This window comes from Tursiops truncatus, chromosome 3 (genome assembly GCF_011762595.2).
Source record: "Tursiops truncatus isolate mTurTru1 chromosome 3, mTurTru1.mat.Y, whole genome shotgun sequence".
NCBI lineage: Eukaryota > Metazoa > Chordata > Mammalia > Artiodactyla > Delphinidae > Tursiops > Tursiops truncatus.
This window is the reverse complement of record NC_047036.1, coordinates 171,055,156-171,077,181: the sequence shown is the minus strand read 5'-3', so window position 1 is coordinate 171,077,181 and position 22,026 is coordinate 171,055,156. Positions and strand designations below refer to the sequence as shown.

At 61.3% G+C, this 22,026-nt stretch overlaps 2 protein-coding genes across 14 annotated transcripts; one reads left to right on the top strand and one right to left on the bottom strand.

The window, feature by feature from the left end:
* The first annotated feature begins 457 nt into the window (after positions 1–457).
* On the top strand, positions 458–5,124 carry FGF22 (fibroblast growth factor 22). Its single transcript, XM_033855119.2, is given in 3 exon segments — positions 458–962; positions 3,005–3,111; positions 3,200–5,124. Coding segments are annotated over 3 exon segments (795 nt in total). The 3' UTR covers positions 3,383–5,124.
* RNF126 (ring finger protein 126) lies at positions 4,834–14,398 on the bottom strand. Of its 13 annotated transcripts, none has more exons than XM_033855012.1 (10): positions 11,088–12,986; positions 10,644–10,715; positions 7,819–7,877; positions 7,501–7,571; positions 6,849–7,391; positions 6,324–6,392; positions 6,180–6,249; positions 5,631–5,724; positions 5,389–5,504; positions 4,834–5,308 (listed from the first exon to the last, which is right to left on the bottom strand). In XM_033855012.1, exons 1-10 carry the CDS (start codon positions 11,110–11,112, stop codon positions 5,162–5,164), a joined length of 1,266 nt encoding a protein of 421 aa, XP_033710903.1. In that variant the 5' UTR covers positions 11,113–12,986; the 3' UTR covers positions 4,834–5,161. The 13 variants fall into 13 exon arrangements, with proteins under 13 accessions (XP_033710903.1, XP_033710899.1, XP_033710902.1 ...); XM_033855008.1 differs by having other exon boundaries at positions 12,128–12,986; XM_033855011.1 differs by having other exon boundaries at positions 6,849–7,319; positions 12,128–12,986.
* Between the last annotated feature and the right edge of the window lie 7,628 nt (positions 14,399–22,026).

Below are 22,026 nucleotides of genomic sequence, written 5' to 3'. Positions count from 1 at the left end.
TCCATTATAGGTTATTACAAGGCCTGTGCTGTACACCTGGCTCTTTTTTTTTTTTTTTTTTTTTTGCGGTACACGGGCCTCTCACTGTTGTGGCCTCTCCCGCTGTGGAGCACAGGCTCCAGACGCGCAGGCTCCGCGGCCACGACTCACGGGCCCAGCCGCTCCGCGGCGTGTGGGATCCTCCCGGACCGGGGCACGAAGCCGTCTCCCCTGCATCGGCAGGCGGACTCTCAACCACTGCGCCACCAGGGAAGCCCACTGGCTCTGTCTTTATATCTCTCTGTCTCTGGCTCTGTCTCTCCCTCTCTTTGGCTCTGACTCCCGCCGTGTCTCTGTGGCCCGCCTCTCTCACACTCCCGCAGCCCCTGCAGGCCAATCTGGCTACTCACGGACAAGCACCGCCCTCCCCGCCCCGCAAGGCAAACAAACACGCGTGGAGGCCGGAGTGTTTTCCCGAATGGGCCCCGCCCTTGTACTGGCCCCACCCCCGTGGGGAGTCATCCCGCCCCCTGCGGCTCTGGCCCCGCCCCCCAGGAGCCGCATTGGCCTGTCCCAGACTCTGCAGGGCGGTCAGGCCGCCCTGACCACGGCCCCGCCCCGCATCCTGGCCCACCCACTGTGGCTCTGGCCCCGCCCCCGAGGCGCCCTATTGGCCCCGTCGGGCACTCTGCCCCCCATCTCGCAATGGCAGAGCCGCGGACGCGCGCGGGGAGTCAAGACCAGGCGGTGGCGAGCGGGGCGCGGGGCCATACGCGGCCGCCTGTGGCTGGGCCTGGCGTGGCTACTGCTGGCACGGGCGCCCGGCGCCGCGGGGACCCCAAACAGTCCGCGGAGACCACGCAGCTACATGCATCTCGAGGGCGACGTGCGCTGACGGCGCCTCTTCTCCTCCACCCACTTCTTCCTGTGTGTGGACCCCAGCGGCCACGTGCAGGGCACCCGCTGGCGCGACAGCCCTGACAGTGAGTAGCCGGGGGCGCTGCGCGGGGGCAGGGGTACAGGGCAGATAGGCGGACAATAACAGCAAAGGCAGCAGTAGTAGCAGCAGTGAACTGGGCCCTCTCTCACTTGAGGGAGGGTCCGGAGGCTTCTCTGGCCGTGTGGCGTCAGCCAAGTCATTTCCTGACTGGGGCCTCAGTTTCCTCAACTGTAAAATGGGGTCCAACTCACTTGGAAGGAGGGTTGGACAGTTGGGGTGAAGGTCACAGGGGAAGCTCCCAACTCTGGTCCTGGCTCAGCAGAAGGGTCTTTGTGAGATAATTGACGTTGGGGTCACAGGACCCATTTACAGAGGGGAAGCTGAGGCTCCCGGAAGGGCCCCCGTGGGCCCAGTACATAATGAGATGGGGGCAGAGCTGGGTTTGAACTCTGAACTCCCCACCCTGCAAAACAAAACTCAGGACCTGCCAGAGTTGGGGACCCCTCTATGTCTTCCTAGACACCCATTTGGCAGATGAGGAAACTGAGGCACAGAGAGGGCAAATGACCTGCCTGAGGTGGGAGGTGGGGGCATGGAGCTAGGGCTCCAAAGTGCCCAGAACCTCATCGAGTTGGAGTCATATCCCTGCTGCCCTGCCCAGCAAGCAGTAGGTGCTCAATAAGTGTTTGTGGAATGTATGAGGCAAGAGGAGATGAAGGGACAAAGAAGGAGGAGGAGGTTGGTGATAAGTGGGAGACCAGGGCGGTCGGTGACCCCAGGCTTGTCTCAGTCTCCCCACATTTTTGAGGCTGGGCAGGGGAGCGGGGGAGCTGAGCCATTGCCGGCCACTGCCTGAATCACCACCATTAGGGCAGATAATCACCCCTGCCCTTCCCACCTGCTTTCATCTGGGGCTCTCAAGGCCCTCATGAGGCTAACTGGACGAGGGCAAGGTCAGGGGGAGTGGCTGGGCCGGTTGCTCAGTGCTGGGCCTGGCCAGGAAGGGTGGCCTCGGGCTGGGGGTGAGGTCTGGCTCTGCTGGGTGACCTGGGACAGTCAGTGCTTCTCTCTGAGCCTCGGTTTCCCCATCTGGGCAGCGATAAGGGTGACAATGAGGAGGTGGGCTTGAGTTGAGCCTCATAAAGAAGGAGCTGGCCATGCACAAAAGGAGCTGAGTGCCTGACCCAGGAAATAGCAGGTGCAAATGTCCTGTGGGACATGAGCTGAGCTGCCCGTCACCTGAGGCATCCAAGTCCAGAGTGAACACCAGAGGGCAAGGCCTTGACTCCAGATTAGGCCCCAGTGCCTGGGTGTGGCTCAGAGAGTGTGGGCTGGGGCTTGTCCCCCAGCTCTGCTTCACTGGATAGGAAACATCAGCTCAGATGGGGCAGGGCTCGCCCAGGGTCATCCATCCACAGACAGGGCCCGAGAAACTGGCTCTGCCACTTCTCAGGCCTCAGTTTTCCCCTGTGGGCACGGTCCACACCTCCCTCCAGGGGCTGCTGTGTGGGCTTGGTGGGGTACAATGCCTGGCATACAGTTGGCACTCAAGCAGTGTTAGCGGGTATCATGGATGCGAACACACTGTGCTTTAAACACCCTGTGTCCCACCCCCAGGCCGTTGCCTGGGCCATACCTCCTGTCTGGAATTGTCTCCCCCATAACTGGCCACGGCCGTGGCTAGCCGAGCTGTCAGGGTCGTTGCCGGGGGTCTACATCTGATAGCAGCAGCTCACCTGGCAGGCACTCACCTCCTCTGGCTTGGTTTTCTCATCCCTGACTAACGGGGCCCTCCCCTGGGCTCCCCGTTGCCCTTCAGAGAAAACCCTGAGCTCTCCCCAATGACTTCCCCCGACCCATCAGGGCCAGTCCTGCCTCAGGCCTTCCCCCAGGCCTGGTGTCCTTCCTCCCCCACCCTGTCACTCCCACGGACCTGCGTGGTCCCTGGTGCATCCCCACGCCCAGCACAGGACCAGGAGCACGGTAGGTACTTGGGGAATGTTCCCCACACGAATGAATGAATGAAGAGCGGGGTGAGTGGGCAAGTGGGTGGTGGGCGGGCCCTGACCCAGCCCCTCCCCGCAGGCCTCTTCTTCGAGATGCGCTCCATCCGCGTGGGCGTCGTGGCGCTCAAGGCCGTGAACACCGGCTTTTATGTGGCCATGAACCGCCGCGGCCGCCACTCCGGGTCGGTGAGTGCAAGTGCGCGGGGCGGGCTGGGGTGCGTGGGGCGCGCCCGAGTGGGGGCGTGGCCAGGGGCGTGGCCAGGGCCGCTGTGAGCGGGTCTGCGCTAAGTTCCGGGAGCGCATCGAGGAGAAGGGCTACACCTACGAGTCCGTGCCCTGGCGCCACCGCGGCCGGCCCATGTTCCTGGCGTTGGACGGGCGGGGGGCCCCGGGGCGCGGGGTCCGCACGCAGCGACACCACCCGTCCACGCACTTCCTGCCCGTCCTGGTCTCCTGAGGCCCAGGATCCATGAGTGACGCCTGGACCGAGATTCCAGGAGGCGCGCGAGCCGGGCGGGCAGCTGAAGACCGTGGCCGGGGAAGGCCCGATCCGGGCGAGCCCGCGTCTGGTTACTCAGTGGTTTCACATGCGTTGAGCGCCTGCTGTGCTGGGCACTGGGGACACCGCCGGACCCCACAGACGCGGCCGGCCCTCAGGGAGCCCCTGAGTCTGAGGGGACACTGAGCTGAGCAGGGGCCATAGGAGTCCAGTCACAAGCTGGGGTCAGGGAGGCTTCGACAAAAGCACCTGCCAGGCGGGAGACGGGGACTCGGCCACGCGGGGGCCGGGTCTGGGAGGGCACTGCAGGCTGGGCACAGCCAAGCAAAGGCTCGGACCTGGGAACTCATTGGGGTGCCTGGGGCAGCGAGGAGGTGAGGGAGCCTGGGGAACACCGACCCGCCACAGACTGGCAGGGCCTGGTCCTGGGCCACCGAGCACGTGTCACCTCATGAGGCAGAGGGGACTTCGCAGGTGGGATTAAATTAAGGCCCCTGAGATGGGGACGACCCTGGATTCCCTGAGGGGCCCAGCATCATCCCAGGGTCCTTATTAGAGGGAGGCTGGCTGGAGGGTCAGAGGCAGAGAGAGACGGGAGATGCTGCACTGCTGGCTGTGAGGATGCAGGAGGGGCCGCGAGCCAGGGGTGCGGCGCCTCTAGAAGCTGGAAAAGGCGGAACCGATGCTGCCCTGGAGCCTCTGGAGGAACCAGCCCTGCCCACGCCTGCATTTAGCCCCTAAGATGCAAATTGTGACCCCAGGACTGATATGATAAGCGTGTTGTTTTAAGTCACCAAGTTTTGGTGAGTTGTCACAGCTGCCCTTGGAGACGCGAACACGGTGTCCTCAGAGCCCCTCAGATCCGGCAGGGTGTACAGGCTGGGGTGGGGATGGGGCGTGATCAGCCTCCTGGGGGTTGATCTTCCTCCGAGTTGCAGGGGTGGAGCCAAGAGGGTGCAGGGGAGGCTCCCACCCCTCCCAGCAGCCAGCTTCCACTTCAGAGACAGAAGACCAATATGGGGGGCACTTCCCAGGGCGCAGGCTGGACACTCACCGGCCGAGGCAGCCGTGTGACCCTGATGGGGGACAGCCTGTGGATGACACGCCAGCTGCGGGGGCTCGGCCGGCTCACCTCCCCGGCCCGGGGCTGCGCCCCCCGACGCACACAAGTAACACGCCAACCACCTGCTTTTCTTTCTAAGTAGATGTATTTTTAAATAGCTTTCAAGATACACATATTTTCTCCTTTAAAAAACGTCTGTCAGAGCAGTTTCGTCCTTGTTTTGCTGGTCATCCTGGTGGTCCCGGGGCCCCGAGCTTGGAGTGGGGCGCAACGGCCTGTCCACGCGGTTGGGACCCCAGCCGAGCGACTCCACCCTGTCTCTCCACAGATCATGCAGGGCCGCGAGTGAGCTCAAACGTCCATTTATTTCAAAGCAGTAATAATTTAAAATTATAAAAACCTTTCTGCCGTCGAACACGTAGAGGGTGAGGTCAGAGACAAACAGGAAGGGAGTCAGACGCCCCAGGCGGCATGTGCCTAGCCTGGCCCGCCCGGCCCTGGGGAGGCCGGGCTCCCTCAGCAGCCGGGAGGGGCGGGTCCTCCAAGCCTGTGCCGCGGGGGGGGGGGCCCCCCCGGCGGCACCGCAGTCCGTGGGCGCGAGGGGTGCGGGAGTCCGCGGCATCCGCAGTCCCGACCCGCAGCCCGGTGCTCGCCCTGGGGGTCGGCTGGGACGCTCAGGAGCTGCTGGCTGGGTTCTCGTTACCGGGCGAGCTGGAGGAGGACGACGAGGAGGAGGAGAAGCTCACGCCCGCCAGGCCCGGGGGGTCGGTGGCCGTGTTCTGTCCTGTGAGGCTCTTTCGGCAGACGGGGCAGCTGTCGTGCTTTGTGGGAACAGAGGGGAGAGGGGAGCTGTTCAGAGGTGGGCGGGGCGGGGAGGGTCCCGGGCCGGTCCGCCGCTCACCTGCTCCAGCCAGGGCACGATGCAGCCGTCGTGGAAGAGGTGGTTGCAGGGCAGCTGCCGCACGCGCTCGCCCAACCCGTAGTCGTCCTTGCACACGGGGCACTCCAGCCCGGAGCCTGTGGGAGCGGGCAGGCCATGGGGCTCTCAGGGGGGCTTCTCTGCAGCCCCCGCCAGAGGTGTCCCAGGGGATGGAGGGCACACTGGCCTCCGGACCACTGAGAAGGCTGGGCACAGGCGCGTACCTACGTGCTCCTCGGTCACGGGGATGGTGGGGAGGGCCTGGATTTTCTCTTTGTCTGCGGGTGGGGGACCCGTGTTTTCAAACTGATTGAGGAGCTGAAACACAAGAGGCCAGAGTGCCGGGAGCTTGTTGGCGGGCGGGCAGGGCCCTCGCCCCACGGGGCTCTGAAATGCAAGTCTGGGTTACCTGCAAAAGCACCGAGGCCCCGTTTGTCCTGGCCCGACCCCCTCAGGGGTCAGAGGTCAGCTGCCCCCAGGAGGCCCAGCCCCAGGCTTCTGCCCACTCTTCTCATCTAGTGAGCGTCACTTCACAGCCGGGGCCGGCAGGCACCTCCCACGGCCGAGGCACCTCCCCAAATCCTCGCGCGGCTACAACCAGGGGACCAGGCGCCAGTGACAAAAATGCTCAGTGGAAGGCCCCAAGGTGGTCACGTCCCCACCTCACAAGTGCCACCAGGGACGCGGACGTGGGAGACGACACCCCGTCCTCCAGGGAGCACGGGCCTATAAAGTCGTCGTGCCCAGTGCCAGCCCCAGGGAGGCCCCTGTACCTGCGTGATGATCGCATCCAGGCCGTTGGCCCCCCAGGCGTAGTCCATTGGGTTTGAATGCAGGACGCCCCTGGTCAAAGAAGTCTGGGGTTCAAGTGGCAGAGGGGCCGGACAGGGCACAGGGGGACCCCCCCACCTACTCACCAGGGGCCCAGGCCCAGGTTGGGGATGGTGGCCGGGGTGATGATGCCGTTGACCAGCTGCTGGATGATCCTGGAACAGAGCAGCCAGGCCCAAGGTTAGCGCCCTCCCAGGGAGGGGCCGGCGTCAAGGGGCTGGCTTTCCAATTGGTAATAATAAGAACCAAACACGAAAGGCGCCCAAAGGCAGTGTCTCCTTGAGGGCTGCATGGCACCTGTCAATGCACGACTGCATCCAACTCTCATTTTGCAACCTGGGGAAAGCACCGTGGGGGATCCCAGGGGCTTGAGGAACCGTGGGATCAGCCCGGCTGTTCGCGGCGGCCCTGAAACGTGCCGGCTGAGGTCACAGTGAGCCAAGGCTGTGTCCTGAGCTGGACAGGCCTCGGCCTACCTGCAGTCAAGTTCCATCTACAAAGACCCACGAAAGCTCAGCCCCGACTCCTGCAGGGCTGGGACGGGCCTACTAGGTCCTCCTGTCCTCATGACCCCGCACGCGGGAGGGGCAGGGACACCGGACACCGCATACCACTGCTCGCCTGCACCCGGGACGGCTCGTCTGGGCGTGGACCAGCGCATCTCAGCAGATGAAGATGCCCATGGGGCGGAGGCCCCTCTGAGAAGGACGATTGGGGGCGGGGGCGGTGGGGGAGGGCAGGCAGGCAGTGGGCACACAGCTCCTCGGGCCAGCCGGACCCACCGGGGAACTGCCCTGCCCAGGGGACAGCCCCTGAGCCAGCACCCACACCTCCGTGCCCACAGAACCTCCTGGAAGGATAGCTGGCTGCTCTGCCTGAGCGGGGTGGGGCGGGCTCGAAGCCCCGAGCGTCCCGCCCGCGGCCGCCCCCGGGCCCCCTCACCCTTCCAGCGTGGGGACGCCTTCGTGCCGGCCGGTGGTCCGCCTCGCGGTGAGGCGGGCGCGGGGCTGCCGGGCGCCGTACCGGTGCCGGGAGTGCTGCTCTCTCTCCCGCCGGCTCTCGGGGTCCCTGCCGTCGTCGGCCTGTGCCCCGGGGGGGAAGGTGGGAATCTCGAAGCTGTCATCAAAGATGCCGAAAGCAAAGTGCCCGTAGCCCTGCGGCAGCGTGAACAGGGGCTGGTCCACGTTCTGCGGAGAGGAGGGCCGTGACCGCGTGGATGGGGGCGCGGAGGGGGCGGGGGCAGGGAGAGAGGCCACTGCTCACCGCTCACCTCGAACGGCTGCCGGCTCTGGTCCGTGGGGGCTGTGGAGGGGGCCGAGCCATTCTCTGCACTCCTGGGAGGACAGGCGCCGTCAGCAGTGGGACAAAAGCAGGACCCCCCCTACCCATGGGCCTCAGGCCGCCTTCCACAGCCCCTGCCCAGGGCCCGAGGCAGGAGGCTGAGGAACCTAAGGGCGGAGGTCCAGCCCAACCCCCACCCAGGTCCAGCCGCTGGCCCTCGTCACGGCCCCCCCCCGTCCCCCCTACCAGGTTCGGCCAGCGCACCCTCGGGCCAGGGGTCTGGGCCGGGGGCAGCCTTACCTGGTCTCTTCTGGAAGCTCCTCGATAAAGCCAGACTCGCATCTTGGGCAGATGTAATCCTGCAGGAGGAGAGGGCAGCGAGCGTGATCTCTGGGCTGTGGTAGGGCCAGCATGGGCGTCATCTCAAGGCCCTGGGTGTGAACCCGCCAGGTCCGGCCGGGCCGCCCCGGGCAGGGCTGGCGCACAGACGCCCTTGCCCTTGGCTACGGCCTCCGATGCTCCCCTCGCAGGTGGCCTCCTCGACCTCCCATGTCCCCAAGTCCATCAGCCGGTGCTCCCCACAGTGACAGAAGTCACAGTTTCAGGGCCTCCAGTCAGCCGCATCCATCAACAAGCTAGTTGATGTGGGTTCAGCAAACTCTCCCAACTTGGGGGACACGAGAGTGTTCTGTGACACCCTCACCCACACTCGCACAAAAAGGAGGGCGGGGAGAGTGACTAGCGGGGCTCCAGGACTATCTGGGCCTCGGAGCAGATCTGCTCCCAGGAAGGTGGCCACCAAGGGCGGGAGGCACCACCCAGGCAGAGGGACCGGCCTGCGGAACATTCTGGCAGCCCCAGCATGCAGCCCATGACACCAGGCTGGAGCTCGACTCCATCCACACCGGCCACCTGCCCTCCCAGCCCTTGCTTTCCCCAGGCCGGACAGCCAGCGGGCAGAGACCATGATGTTCCAAGGCAGCGGAGAGGGGGACCTGCCCCAGGGACAGCAAGACGTCTGAGCACCAAAGCCGCCACTCTGGCCCAGAACCGGGCCCAGGCCACACATGTCCCAAAGCCACGCAAACAGGGCGCTGAGCCGCGAGCGTGAGGTCCTTCCACCCGAGGCCAGCCGCGTACCCACGGGGAGAGGCGCGGTTCCTGGGGGCAGAGGGCACCGCTGGCCTTGCCACCCTCTGCAGGGAGCGACGCCGGGGTGCAGCGGGCACGGCCCACCCTGCGGACGGCGGGACCATCACGGTGCATACCGTGTCCCCCCACGTGCCCCGCTCCAGAAAGCAAAGGAAGGTCGAGGATCAGAGGACGCTGTCTGAGCCACGGGGAGGGCGGCTGGAGCTGCACAGGTGATGGGGACTTGTATCCAGAATACCTACAGAACTCTCACAATTCAACAACGAAAAGACAAACACCCTGGTTAAAAAACGGCCAGACAGAATGGCAGTGTGATGAACTGGAAGATCGGGATTGACATACGTACACTAACATGTATAAAATGGATAACTGATAGGAACCTGCTGCATAAAAAAATAAAAATAAAATTCAAAACTTCAAAACAAACACAAAAACCGGACAGAGGATCAGAACAGACGTTTCTCCCAAGATAGACAAGTGGCAACAAGCCAAGAACAGACACACAACACAGGCAACAGGGAAACGCAACCCGAAACCAGCAGGACACACTTCACACCCGCCCCGGACGGCTGGACCCACAAAGCCAGCAGGGACCAGTGCAGGGAGGAGCTGGAGGAATCGGAGCCCCTACATGGCCGGTGGGGGCGTGAAACGGGGCAGCGTCCTCAGAAAACAGCCACAGTCACCCCACGACCCTGATTCCACAGCCAGGTGCCCACCAGAGGCAACGGAGACGCACGTCCACAGCAGCCAAAGGTGGACACAACCTAAGTGTCCACCAGCGGATGACGGACAAACACCACATGGTCCCTCCACACACGGGAGCATCACTCGGCCACGTAAAGGGGTGAAGCCTCGACACTCACTACCACGTGGATGGACCCTGAGAACACGATGCTCAGTGAGAGAAGCCAGACACAGAAGGACCCACGTTGTGTGATCCATTGATGGGAAACGTCCAGAACAGGCCAATCCACAGACACAGAGAGTGGACTAGTGGTTGTCAGGGGCCGTGGTGACAGCTGATGGGCACAGGGCTTCTGTTTGGGGTGATGGAATGTTCTGGACTTGGACAGAGGTGACTGCTGGCTTCAGGACTCTGAGTGGACTGAACACACCAACGTGTATGCTTTAAGTGGGTGGTGTATCGCAATAATGCTGAGCCAGAAACAACAGGGATGGCAGTGCTCTGCCCTCCTGAGCAGGGGCGAGGGGCCCAGGGGAGGCTCCCCTACACAGTGAGTGGCCATGACAGTAGTCACTGGCGTGGGATTTCCAGGGCCGGCGGGGACATCACTCAGGGGCTCCTCCTAAGGCCCCCCAGCCAGCCCTCAACCTGTTGTTTATTTCAACGTTTCACAGGGTGCAAAACGTGGCCACAGGAGGCTTTGTGATGGGTGACCAGGGTTCTCACCCCCTCTGCCCAGCCCCCGGGGGGAGGGCAATGGACACAGGCAAACGTGGCTGCAGGTGAGTCTGTGGTGACCGAGGTTAGGAAGCTGGGAACCAGACGGCCCCTGAACACAAGCTCACAGGCAAGCTAGGACTCTGGCCTGCCCACACCACCAGGGTCTGATCTAGGTCAGCAGGCAGATCCAGAACCTCACTGGAGCCTGGCAGAACCTCCGTGAGAAGCATCTCTCTCTCTCTCCTGGGGACCCTGCCTGCCCCAGGCCCGCACCCTGCCCCAGGGTGAGCCTGGAAGAGCCAGGGCGGGGCCGGCGCCACACCCTGCTGGAGATCGGGCACCCCCTCTTCCACTCTTGAGGCTCGCCACTGCTCCTGGGTGCCTGAGAGCCTGTCACCTCGCCATTCTCTGGAGTCCCTGTGTCTCCCTGAGCCCAAGTGCTCCCCACCTCACCTTGCAGCCCCAGAACAACCCAGCCCGGCCACGCCCACTCCCAGCTCCGCCCATCTCTGGGCCTCTGCCATCCCCTGTCCCCTGTGTCCCCTCGATCCGAGCAGATATCTACCTGGCTTGCTCCCTCTTGGAAGCTGGGTCTGCTCAAACATCACCTCCCGGCTGCAAGCCTCGGTCTCCCCATCTGCAAATGGAGGGTGGCCTCAACCCCAGGCTCTGGAATCCGGCAGCCGCGGCTGTCCTGCAGCTCAGTGCTGGCTGTGGTCAGGCCCTGCTCTGCGCCCTCCATCCTTGGAGAGCCCCACGCCCAGAGACTGAGTGGCCTGGCTGAGCAGTGCTCGCCCCGCACCCAGGGATTCAGGCAGGGCCCCGGGCTCTGCTCGCAGGCGGTGGGGAAGGCCCAGACCCTGATCTTCCAATGCTCTCCTCCAAGGGCGTGTCCCTGAGATTTTTATTACATCACTGTGTAATAAAAGCGGTGGAAACCCTGGGATGGAGTGCTCGCCCCCCACAGGGCAGGGCCTGTCTCCCTCGCAGAACCCTAGCTCGTGAGCACCTGTTCCTAGCCGAAGACTCCTCATCTTGAGGAGATGGCCGGCAAGAGGGCCATCCAGTCATCATCACCACGGCAACAGCCGCCGACCGGCAGACGAGTGCTACAGTGCTACGTTTACTGAGCGTTTGCTCCCTGTGCTCGGCCAGCTGGGGCCCTCAGAGACAGGCCTCACCCTTCACGCGCCCTTTCACACCACGTGCAGACCCAGGGTCCCCGGCCAGGCGCGTGTGGTGAAGCCGGGGACGCTGAGGTGGGAGCTGGAGAGATGCTGGCCTCGGCGGGCCCAGGGCCCCCAGAAAGGGTTGGGGCGCAGAGCTGCGGGGGGTATGTGAGCTCAGGTCCAGATACAGACCTGACGAGACTCCCCACGCCCCTGCAGCCCCTCGTGCTCCCAGCCTGACCTCACCAGCCCACAGACCCCAGGGGCAACCCTCCTCAGATGTCACTGGGCCCACCCAGACCCCGTGGGCAAGTGCCCCTGCCCCGCAGCACTCTCTTCTGCGTCTTAGCAGCTGCCACACAAAGCGCATTCACGCCCCTCTGTCCTCCCCAGCGTCTGTGAGCCCCACGCATGCTGCTGAATGCCGGGGTGCAGCACCGTCCCGGGGCCTCGCATCACCTGGGGCCCGCTAAGTGCCGGCAAGCACCCATCGACGTGACACATGGGCCCACCCTGCCGGGGGTGCGCCTCACTTCAGCCTCCAACGGCGCCGGGAGGCTTGGAGGTGCAGCCGGGGAGCCCCACAGTGTGGCTCTGTCTGGCACCCCTCGTCCAGCCGCCCCTCCGGGGCTCAGCCCCCTGCTGCACCCCCAGACTCCCGCCCTGTGGGGCAGCCCTCATCTCTGGGCCCCTGGGTCTCAACTCCAGGCGCAGGGCTGAGCCTCCCTGGGCCTCGGCAGCAGCGGGGGAAATGGGCGCCCTCGGCAGCAGCACAGCACGCCGGGTGGGTGGGGGCCCAGCCTGCTCCCCAGCGGCTCTGTGTGGAGGACAAGGTGCGGGTGCACAAGGCTGGGGACACACACGGGCCTTCTCTCCTCACCCTGATGGCCCTCCGAGGCAGCTGCCAGGTCCTGTCCCCGTCCTCCGACCCTGCTCAGGGACACTTCTGAGAGGAAGACAGGGGTCATCCACAGGACAGCAGGCCTCAACAAGGCCACCCGTGGTGGTGGGCCAAACCCCGAACACCACCTGGTCCGCCCACCCGCGGGGCCCGCCCGCGGACGCCCCATGTCCACCTCGTCCCTGGTGCTCCCGTTTCCTGGGGGAATCGAGTCTGGGCCTGCGCACCTGCGCAGAGGCCTCCGGATCTGCCAGCCGGTCCGGTTCCTGCTCCCACACGCCCGCTCCAGGCAGGCACCAGCCCCTCCCCGGCTTCCCGGGCCCCCCCTGCCCACGCGTGCCCGTCAAGCACAGGGGTGCCCCCGCCAACCCGTCTGACAGGCGAGGAGACCGAGGCCCAGGGCGTCTGGGCTGCTGGGAGGAAGCCTGCGGGCAGAGGGCCGCGACAGCAGGTCAGGAGGAGCAGCTCAACACCAGCCAGCGTCTCACTGCACACCAACCTCGGGCCGGTTTCCCGTGAACAGAGGTCCGTGCTGGCGGGCAGCCGGGGCTGGGGGGCAGGGGTGGTGGTGGTGGCGGGGAGCGCAATTGCTGGTGGGGCACTTCCAACGTCACCACGTTAAGAGCCCACCTTCCTGCCCCCGAGAACACCAAGTGCGCCCCTTACTCATAAACAGACACCCACTCTACTGGGCCTCTTCCAATCCCGTCCCAAACTCCACGCCGGTCCCCTCCCTGCCATTATTTGCGCTTAACAGAATTTACCAAGTTCCCGATCAAATATTTGCCAATCGCTTGTTCAGCGTTGGCTCCCTATAAACTGGGAGGGCAAAGGTCATGGCTACCTTGTCACCACTGGATCCTGTGACTAGGAAAAACCTCGCTAGCCCAGTGACAGTCGGAAAAGATCAGGGTCCTTCGGGGCCAGGACCCGGGCCCCAGGCTGGCCCCAGGAGGGGAGGCCAAAACAGCTAGCAACACAGACTGCTCGGCCCCAGGCTTCCGATGGCTCTGGACAGGCCACTCTGGGGTAAGCCTGAGACCCAGGGCCTGTCCACGGCTCACAACAGCTGCGAGGGGCTGTGTGCAGCTCCTCCAGGCTGGGGACTGTCCTGCGACCAGCCCCTTCCTGCCAGTCGAGGAAACCAGACCCATTGCTGGGGCGTGCAGGGAGCCGGAAGACGCAGAAGGAGGACTTCTTCCGGGACGCTGGAGTGGGGGAGTGGGGCAAGTCTCAGCTCCTCAAGTCTGCTCATGCACCCAGGGTTTCGATTTATGCACCCCCGCCAAGCCCCTTGCCTCTGGAAGCCACACCACCTCTACCCTTTCTCTCCTCCTGGGCCCAGGCACTCCTCTCCCCTCCAAACCCTGACTCTAGCTCAGTCTCCTCTGAAGCTGGGATTATGTCCACCAACTCCTCCTGCCTCCCCCACGAAAGCCCACAGCTGCAAAGGCAGGACTAAGAGCCTGGCTCTAAAATCAACCAGGTGACCAAGGAGAGCTGGTACTCTATCAATCGTTGCCACCTGCAGCTCCTTCCCCTGGTCAACCGCACCGCCCGCTTCTTGCTCCCCGGGAGCTAGCCGAGCGGCAAATGCCGGGAGCGGGGCCGCCGTGCCTTCAGTCTTCCACCCGTGCAGCGGGGGAGGGTCGGCCGGGAGCTGGGGCACTGATCCCATCCTGGACCTACCGACTCGGAACTTCCGGGCTGAGAGGTCTGGAAACCGAGCCTTTCACGAGCAGCCCTCCCGCGGCCTCCACCCGGGCGAGGGCGCAGGGCCCACCTGGGTGCAGGCCCCCACCCCCGGGAGGCAGAAGAACGCAGGATTGGGCCGCCGTCGGGCCCGGGAGAGCGGCGACTCCCTCCCACGAGGCGGCCGCGGCGCCGACCGCGCTCGGGGCCGGCCCCGTTCCCTCCCGGCCGCCGGCCCAGCTGCGCCACCAGGGCCGCCCGCTTCCGGGCCCTCCGCGGGGACCTCAGTTTCCCCGTCCGAGCCAGCTCGCCTCGGGCTGAGGCAAAGGCCCCCGCCCGCCTGGCCTGGGCCTCACCGGCAGGCGCGGCACGATCTCGACCGAGCAGCAGTGACAGAAGTACCGTCCGGGCTGCGGTGACGCCTCGGCCATGGCCACCGCCGCCTCCTCCGCGCCGCCCGCCCCCCGCGCGGCACTCGCCGCCCGCCGCCGGCCGTTTGCTGCTCCCTCGCCGGCCGACGCTCCCGCGCACGCTCACGCAAGGCACGCAGGGCACGCACGGCGTGAGACAGGGAAGGGCGGCGGAAGCGGTGCAGGCGGCGCACGCGGCGGGCGGTGGCCCGGGCGACGGTGGCTGCCGAGGGGCAAACTAGGGGCGGGCGCAGGGCCGGGGCGGGGCCAGGCTGTGGGGATGGCAGGGGGGCGGGTCCTGAGGGGGCGAGGCCGAGTACCCTTGGCAAACCTGGATCAGGGCCCGGGGTGGGGTTGGGGGCGGGGCCGAAGGCTGCGGGAAAGGCCGAAGGCGGGTCTTGGGCGGGTCCGAGCCCCTCCTCTTCTACAAATCTACAAAGGTCCCCGCTTCCCTCATTATTGCTCTTACTGCCAAGTCCCACCTTTCTCTTACCTTTCTGTCCTCACTGTACCTGGGACGCTCTTGAGCGCTCTCACCTCCGGGCCTTTGCACTGGCTGTGCCCCTACCCGGTGCACCGTTCCCAAGACACCTGCGTGGCTTCCTAACCCACACGTTTCAAGTCTTTGCTCAAATGTCCATCTATTGAGGCGCCCTCCGCAATAGCACTCATTTCCGCCTGATAAACTGTAGGGTCAGCTCCACAACAGAAGGGATTTTTGTATCTTGTTCCCAGCTGGACTCAGAACAGTGCCTGGCACACAGGCAATCCATAAACATTCGTTGAATGCATACAGACAGGAGACCCATTCCTGAATCAAGGAGAGCTGCCCTCCCATGTCTCAGTGTGGCACATGGGATAAGAGAGTCTGAGGCCTGCCAGGTATGGCCTTGTTTCCATGATGTCTTCGGGTGAGAAGAGGGCAGAAAACCTAAACCCCCCAAAAAATTAATCAGCAGGCCAGGGTCATTTCTGAGGTTAGTTCTAGGCCAATCATGCACTTATTTCTTTATCCACTCGACAAACTTTCATTGAGCTCCTGTAGTATGCCAGACCCTTTGCTGGGTGCAAGGACACAGCAGGGGCAATCACAGACTCAACAGGCAATAAAAGCGGTTTTCTGAAGTACTCCATGTCTGGAGGAGACAGAGCTGGTTGCAGATACCCTCCAGCCCCGTGAGGTTGAGCCGGAGGATGAGTCCCTAGAGTAGACTTGGTTCAGCCTGGGGAGACAGACAGGACTTCCCAGGCGAGAGGACATTGGAGCCAGGGCTTTGAAGAACGAATAGGAGTTGGTTGGAGTTGCGCTTCCTGCTGAAGGGAGCATTGGAGCACGAGTGTCAAGGAATTACAAATTGGAGCCTGTGTATAAACGATTTTGAATGTCAAGAGACTAGGAACAGGGACTTGTCTGCCAGCCACCATTTTGTACCCCTCAAGGCTCAGTGATTCCAAGCCATTCCTGCTCTGACCACCAGAGAGCGCCCCAACCCTGTTGCTGGGAAACCAGGCAACACCCACCCACCCCTGCCCCGCCCCCCAGGATGGGCCTTTTGCCTCAGGCCGTTAATGCCTAGCCCTGGGCTTTTTTCGCACCGAAGACATATATTCATTCATTCATCCTAAAGAAGTTTGTTTTTTTAGTGTGGGTTTTCTTGTTTGTTTGTTTGTTTGTTTTGCCACGCAGCTTGTGGAGTCTTAACTCCCCAACCAGGGATTGAACCCTGGGCCCTCGGCAGTGAGAGCACATAGTCCTAACCACTAGACTGCCAGGGCATTCCCCATCCTGCAGAAGTTTATGAGGTACTGCCCAAGAGGCCTTGGAGTTAGCGGGCATGCGTTCAAATCCCACCAAGTCACACTGGCTCTGTGGTCCTGGGCAACTCGCTTAACCTCTCTGGGCAGGCGGCAGAAACTGCCTCTCAGGGTTGTGAGATTGGATTAGGCTTGGGGCACCTGTGGGTACCCAAAACACCTCCTCACTGGGCCCTGCTGCCTGCCCTGAGTTTATCTGCCCCTCTCCCACCCCTCCCCAGCCCAGTCTCATTGGCCCCCATGGGTAGGCCAATCTGTATCCCACCTCAGGGCATTTGCCTGGTCATGCCCTCTGCTGGGAGTGCCATTCCTACCTTCCCTTCTCTTTACCTGCTTCTCATGAGGCTGCCCCTACCCTATCCTCGGGGAGCCCACATCTCCTGCTGCACCAGGCTGTCCAGTGCCTTCTTCCCTCTCCCCCTGCCACGGCCACTCCTGGATCCAGGAGTTATCAGTGGTGTCTCCCAATATGTGAAGCCAATACCCTGCATATAGTAGGTGCTCAAAAGCACCTCAGCGCCAGGCCTGCACAGGGTGCTGGGGATACAGTGGGAACAAGAATATGGGGTTTTGTATATAATAAAACTAAGAGCTCAGGATGTGCCAGGCCTGAAGTTTAATCCTCACACAAGCACCATGATGTGGGAAAAATGAAGACTCCCATTTTACAGATGAGGAGACTGAGGCTCAAACATGGTCATATAGCAGACTCCACCATTGGACCTCTGGGTCTGGGCTACTTGCCCTGCTGGTCACCCTGGGACTGGGGCATTTGAATTCAAGAAATCGGGCCACTGTCTGCATGTGATCCAGTGTTCCTGAGGTTCTTGGGCCTCAGGCATCCATTTGTGACTGGTGGCCACCTTGCTGCTGCCACTGATGGGACAGACTTGTGAGGGGTGCCCTGGCCACCCCAGGGCTCTCTGATTGCGGGGTGCAGCGAGACACAGGTGCCTCCTGATGGGTTCTCAGTATTTTCTTGAAAAGTCTTTGAAAGTGGATTATGAGGTAACCCCTCAGGACAGAACCATGTCACACACACCCCCCGCCCAAGTCACTGACTTGGGTTCAAATCAAGCCTCTGGGAGGGACCTTTGGAGGCTTTGGAGCTGGAGAAAGCAGTGCTGTTACCCACCTTGCAGGCAGGCCACCGCTCCACCGAGCATTATTTCAACAGGTATGAGTACACTGCTATCTGCTCATGCATTTGGGGGTTTGCTTTCTATTCTTTTATTTAAATATTTTCTTATGTCCTTTTTTTCTTTATATTTGTTGGTTTGTGTTTTTTATTTCTATTTTTCATTTGCTTTTTAAAAATTAATTTATTTTTGGCTGCATTCGGTCTTCGTTGCTGCACGCGGGCTTTCTCTAGTTGCGGCGAGCGGAGGCTACTCTGTTGTGGTGCGCAGGCCTCTCATTGCGGTGGCTTCTCTTGTTGCGGAGCACAGGCTCTAGGTGCGCGGGCTTCAGTAGTTGTGGCTCGCAGGCTCTAGAGTGCAAGCGCACGGGCTTAGTTGGTCCGCGGCATGTGGGATCTTCCCGGACCAGGGTGCGAACCTGTGTTCCCTGCATTGGCAGGCAGATTCTTAACCACTGCGCCGCCAGGGAAGCCCCATTTGCTTTTTTGTTTGTTTGATTTTCATTTCTGTTGATACTTTTTGAGTTGTGCTTTTTCCTTTTTTTCACTTTTTTGGGGTTTTTTTTGCGGTACGCGGGCCTCTCACTGCTGTGGCCTCTCCCGTTGCGGAGCACAGGCTCCGGACGCGCAGGCTCAGCGGCCATGGCTCACGGGCCCAGCCGCTCCGTGGCATGTGGGATCCTCCCGGACCAGGGCATGAACCCGAATCCCCTGCATCGGCAGGCGGACTCTCTACCACTGCGCCACCAGGGAAGCCCCACTTTTTAATTCATATGTTTTAGTTTGTGGAATGGGTTTGTTTTTTAACTTTGTTTTTTATTTGTTGGTTTGGAGATATAAACACACAGTAATTCCTCAGAGTTCTGTTCAAATGGTCTGACGTGGACCCCTGAGTCACCCATACCCAGACCAGGACCCAGGACCCTGCAGCCCGAGAACCTCCGATATTCCCCAAGCTATTCCCCAGGAGGGTAGTCACCATCATGTTAGATCAAACTTCCTTCATTTCTAGCTGCTCAAAGAATCTTTCAGGAATAAGCCGTCAGAACAGGGACGGGGAAGCCAGTGGGGACGATGGATGCCTCCATTCTCTCTCTCCTGATGAATGTCCCTTGAGCGCTGCTCAAAAGTTGTTACTTTAAACAATTTCTAACTTGCAGAAAAGTTTCAAGAATAATACAAAGGGTATTATTGACCCGGGCGTCCTTGACCCAGACGCCCCAGTGGTTGACATTTTTTGCTCTCTCTCTGTGTCTGTGTGGAATTTCAGGCAACGTTACTGCCCCCACGCCCCTTTATCCCAAACACGACCAGGCGTACTTCCAAAAGCAGGCCTCTCTCTTACCTGAAACAGTAGCACGTTTACCAAATTGGGTAATCAGCTTTCAGGGCTTTACCAAGGCTGCCCCACACCCGCACCCACCCCCGGAAAAGGGGGTGGGGCCCCTCCACCTCTCAGCCTGGCAGGGACAGAGACCACCATGCAATCCCTCAATCAAGATGCTGGTGGAGGATCGACTGTGAGCCAGGAGCAAGAACACAACCGGGATGCAGCAACAAATGTCTGCGAAACTAGCCACGCTCTCAACAATACTGAGCGCCGTGATGCGCAGAATAAAGGCCCCCAAATACGTCTGATTTCAGCTCCTGTCGGACTCCTGATCTCCAGAAGTAATAAATGTGTGCTATTTTCAGCAGCTAAATTTACGGCACTTTGTTAAAGCAGCAAACAGGAAACTCATACGTCAAGCTATACTGGGTCACCTCCAGACACAGTCCGCCTGGGCATTTGTGACTTTCCTTGAAACCCCACCCCCAACAGGCCATTGGCCAGTGCTGTATCACATGGTTGTGCCTGACAGCCCGTCAACTCTGTTCAACCAATCAGAATTCACCTCTGCGCTGAGGGCGGGCCCTACCTTCTGCAGCAAACGTGGCCGCCAGATTCCTGCGTAAAATCCCGTTATCTGCTGTAGGGAAGGGGATGGGGTGGGGACATTCGGGGGTAACGCGGTAAAGTAGCTGCGGGAAGGGGCATGAAGTGAGCAGGCTCAGAAGCAAGGGCTTCAAACCCAGGCCGGCAAGCCTGGACTCCATCCAGGGGCTATGGGGAGCCATGGGTGGCGTTTGGAGCAGGGACCGTACGTACGATGGGGGCGTTATAATGCCCAGCTCTGTTCAGAGATCTCCCATGCTATGTACCGTGGCCGAGTCTTCAGTGCTGCCTTGGTTATCATCATATGCCCCATTAGGGAACAAGCAAGGCCTTGCTTCCCACAGCCTGGAGCGTTTCACGTCTAGTCCAAGGGCTGCAGATGCTAAGTTCATGTGGAGTCTATCACAAGCATTCTTCTGGCTTGAGTAATATGGGATCGGGTGACCCTGAGCGTTCCGGACCAGGCCACGCATGACCTGCGTCCTGGACGCAGTGGCACATCAGGGTGTGTGTGATTCCTACAGCCCCTGCAGAACCCGCTGCTCTGGATTCTAAAGGCTCCGCTTGAATAAAATGTAAACGGGCTTATTGTAAGCTGGTTTTGTCCACAGCAAGTGATAGAAACGCCTCTTAAACCAGCTTTATCTAATTGGGGAGGCGGAGTTCAGGCACAGCTGGATCCAGGACCTCCAAGAACAGCACAGGGCATTGCTGCTGCCTCTCTTGGCTCAGTGTCCCACTGCACCGGCCTCTCCCTGGCCATTGGCAGGAGCCACCTGCAGCTCCAGGCTCACACCCCTCTAGCTCAGGCAAGAAGTGGGTGTCCCTTTCCCAGCAGAAGTCTCAGAGCTGACTCTTCCTGGTTTGCTGAATGTCCGATGATTCTAAGTGGTTGGGCCTTGGTTGGTGCCCACTCTTGGGGACATTTGAGCTGGGATTGCAGGAGATGATCTCCCAAAGGAAAATCTGGTGCTGGAACCGGAGCAGGGATGCCAGCCACAACCTGGGGGCTCACCCTGATTGCTCGGGGCTCAGCACATGGGTCCTGGAACCTTGCTTACCTGGTATTGGCTCCATTCCCGACCTTGTGGGGCTTTGTAACGCATCCACCCGAAAGTCACTTTCCTTCCTCCAGCCTCAGTTTCCCCCTTCTGTAAAATGGATGCCTGCCTTACAGCATTGTGGGGAACGGCAAAATACTTACCCATTCTTAATTAATAAGAATCTCTGCACCATGTCATGCCCCTACCTTGCACCAGGCATTGTCCCTGGTGTCCTGGCTGAAATCTGCAGTACTAGGATCTGTGCCCATTTTACAGATGAGAGAATGGAGGCATGGAGATGTCACATGTGGCTTGGCCAGGGTGGCACAAACTGGACCGGGCTTCCATCAGATGCCTCCTTCTCCCTCCAGGCCTCAGTCACCTCCTTGGAAACCTTCCTGCTCCTAGGGTCTCTGTCCTGCGACCGTTTTCCACCAGGGCTCACTCCCTCGTTTGTCTCCAGCCAGGCAGGGACCATGTCACTGCGACACCGAACCCCTTTGTATTAGCTGCTGTCACAAATCGACACAAACTTGGGGCCTTAAAACAACACAAATTTTTCTCTTCTAGTTCTGGAGGTCAGAAGTCCAACGTGGGTTTCTCTGAGCTAAAATCAAGGTACTGACAGAGCTGCATTCCTTTCTGGAGACTCCAGGGGAGAATCTGTTCCTTGCCTTTTCCAGCTTCTAGAGGCTGCCCACATTCCTTGGCCGGAGGCCCCCTCCTCCCTCTTTAAAGCCAAAAACAGCAGATCAAGTCCTTCTCATGTTGCATCTCTCCAAACACAGTGGGGAAGCTCTCCACTTTCAAGGATCCTGTGATGACACTGGGCCCACCTGGATAGCCCAGGATCATCTCCCATCCCAAGGGCCTCAACTTAATCCTATCTGCAAAGTCCTTTTGCCGTGGGAGGTGACATATTCACAGGGTCCAGGGACCCACATGTCTCAGGGGGCTGTATTCGGGCTTTCTCTTACTTGTAGCACACACATCCCATGACTTCTTTTCCCATCCCTCCTTCCCTCCCCCACTGTTCAATCTAACAATGTAAATGTCCTCCTCTTCTGAGAAGTCTGCCTTGATCTCCCCAGGCTGGGTCAGGTCCAGCATCCTCCATCACAGCTCTGTTTATGTTGGACTGTCACTGTCGGTTTCCCTGGGGTGGTGAGCAGGGACCTTGGGGAGTCATGATGGGTATGGGCTAGGGGAACGTTATGGCAGGCGCCTGGGGTAGGAAGCAGGCTGCAGGCTGGGTCGGGGTGGTGAGGAGCGCACAAATGGGAGATACTCAGAAGAGGGCTCCCCAAAGAGGGCCATGACTTTTTTGAGGTCACCCAGTGCAGAGCCTCTGGGCTGGGGAGACACGCCAGGCTGGGGAGCAGAAGGCCACTGGCCGCTGGCCTCAGTTTCGAACCCACGCCAGGCCGACAATGGCCCTTTTATTTGCACAGCTCAGGACGGGGTGGCTGAGCCATGGTAGGGTCAGGTCTCGGCCAAGGTCACCCTGTCCAGCCCCCGCACACCCTTGCTGAGAACACAGGGTCTCATTCCTGCCCCATTTCCCAACAGGGGAGAATCTCCTTGGACTGTCAGAGGCCAAGGCCAGGTAGAGACAGCTGGGTGCCCTCCCTCAGTGCTGCTAGGAAGTAATGCGGCCCTTGGCACTGCCCTGGGGACACGGGTCAGGCTGGGCAGCTAAGGTGGAGTAAGTGGTCTGGGCATGGTGTCGGCCAGCAGCAGATCTCGTGCATGCAGAGGAAGGGCTGTGCCTTCAGGGATCCTGTTTCTACACCCGGGGTGGGGGCAGATGCAGGGATGGGGGGCGATGAGGCATAGGTGGCCCT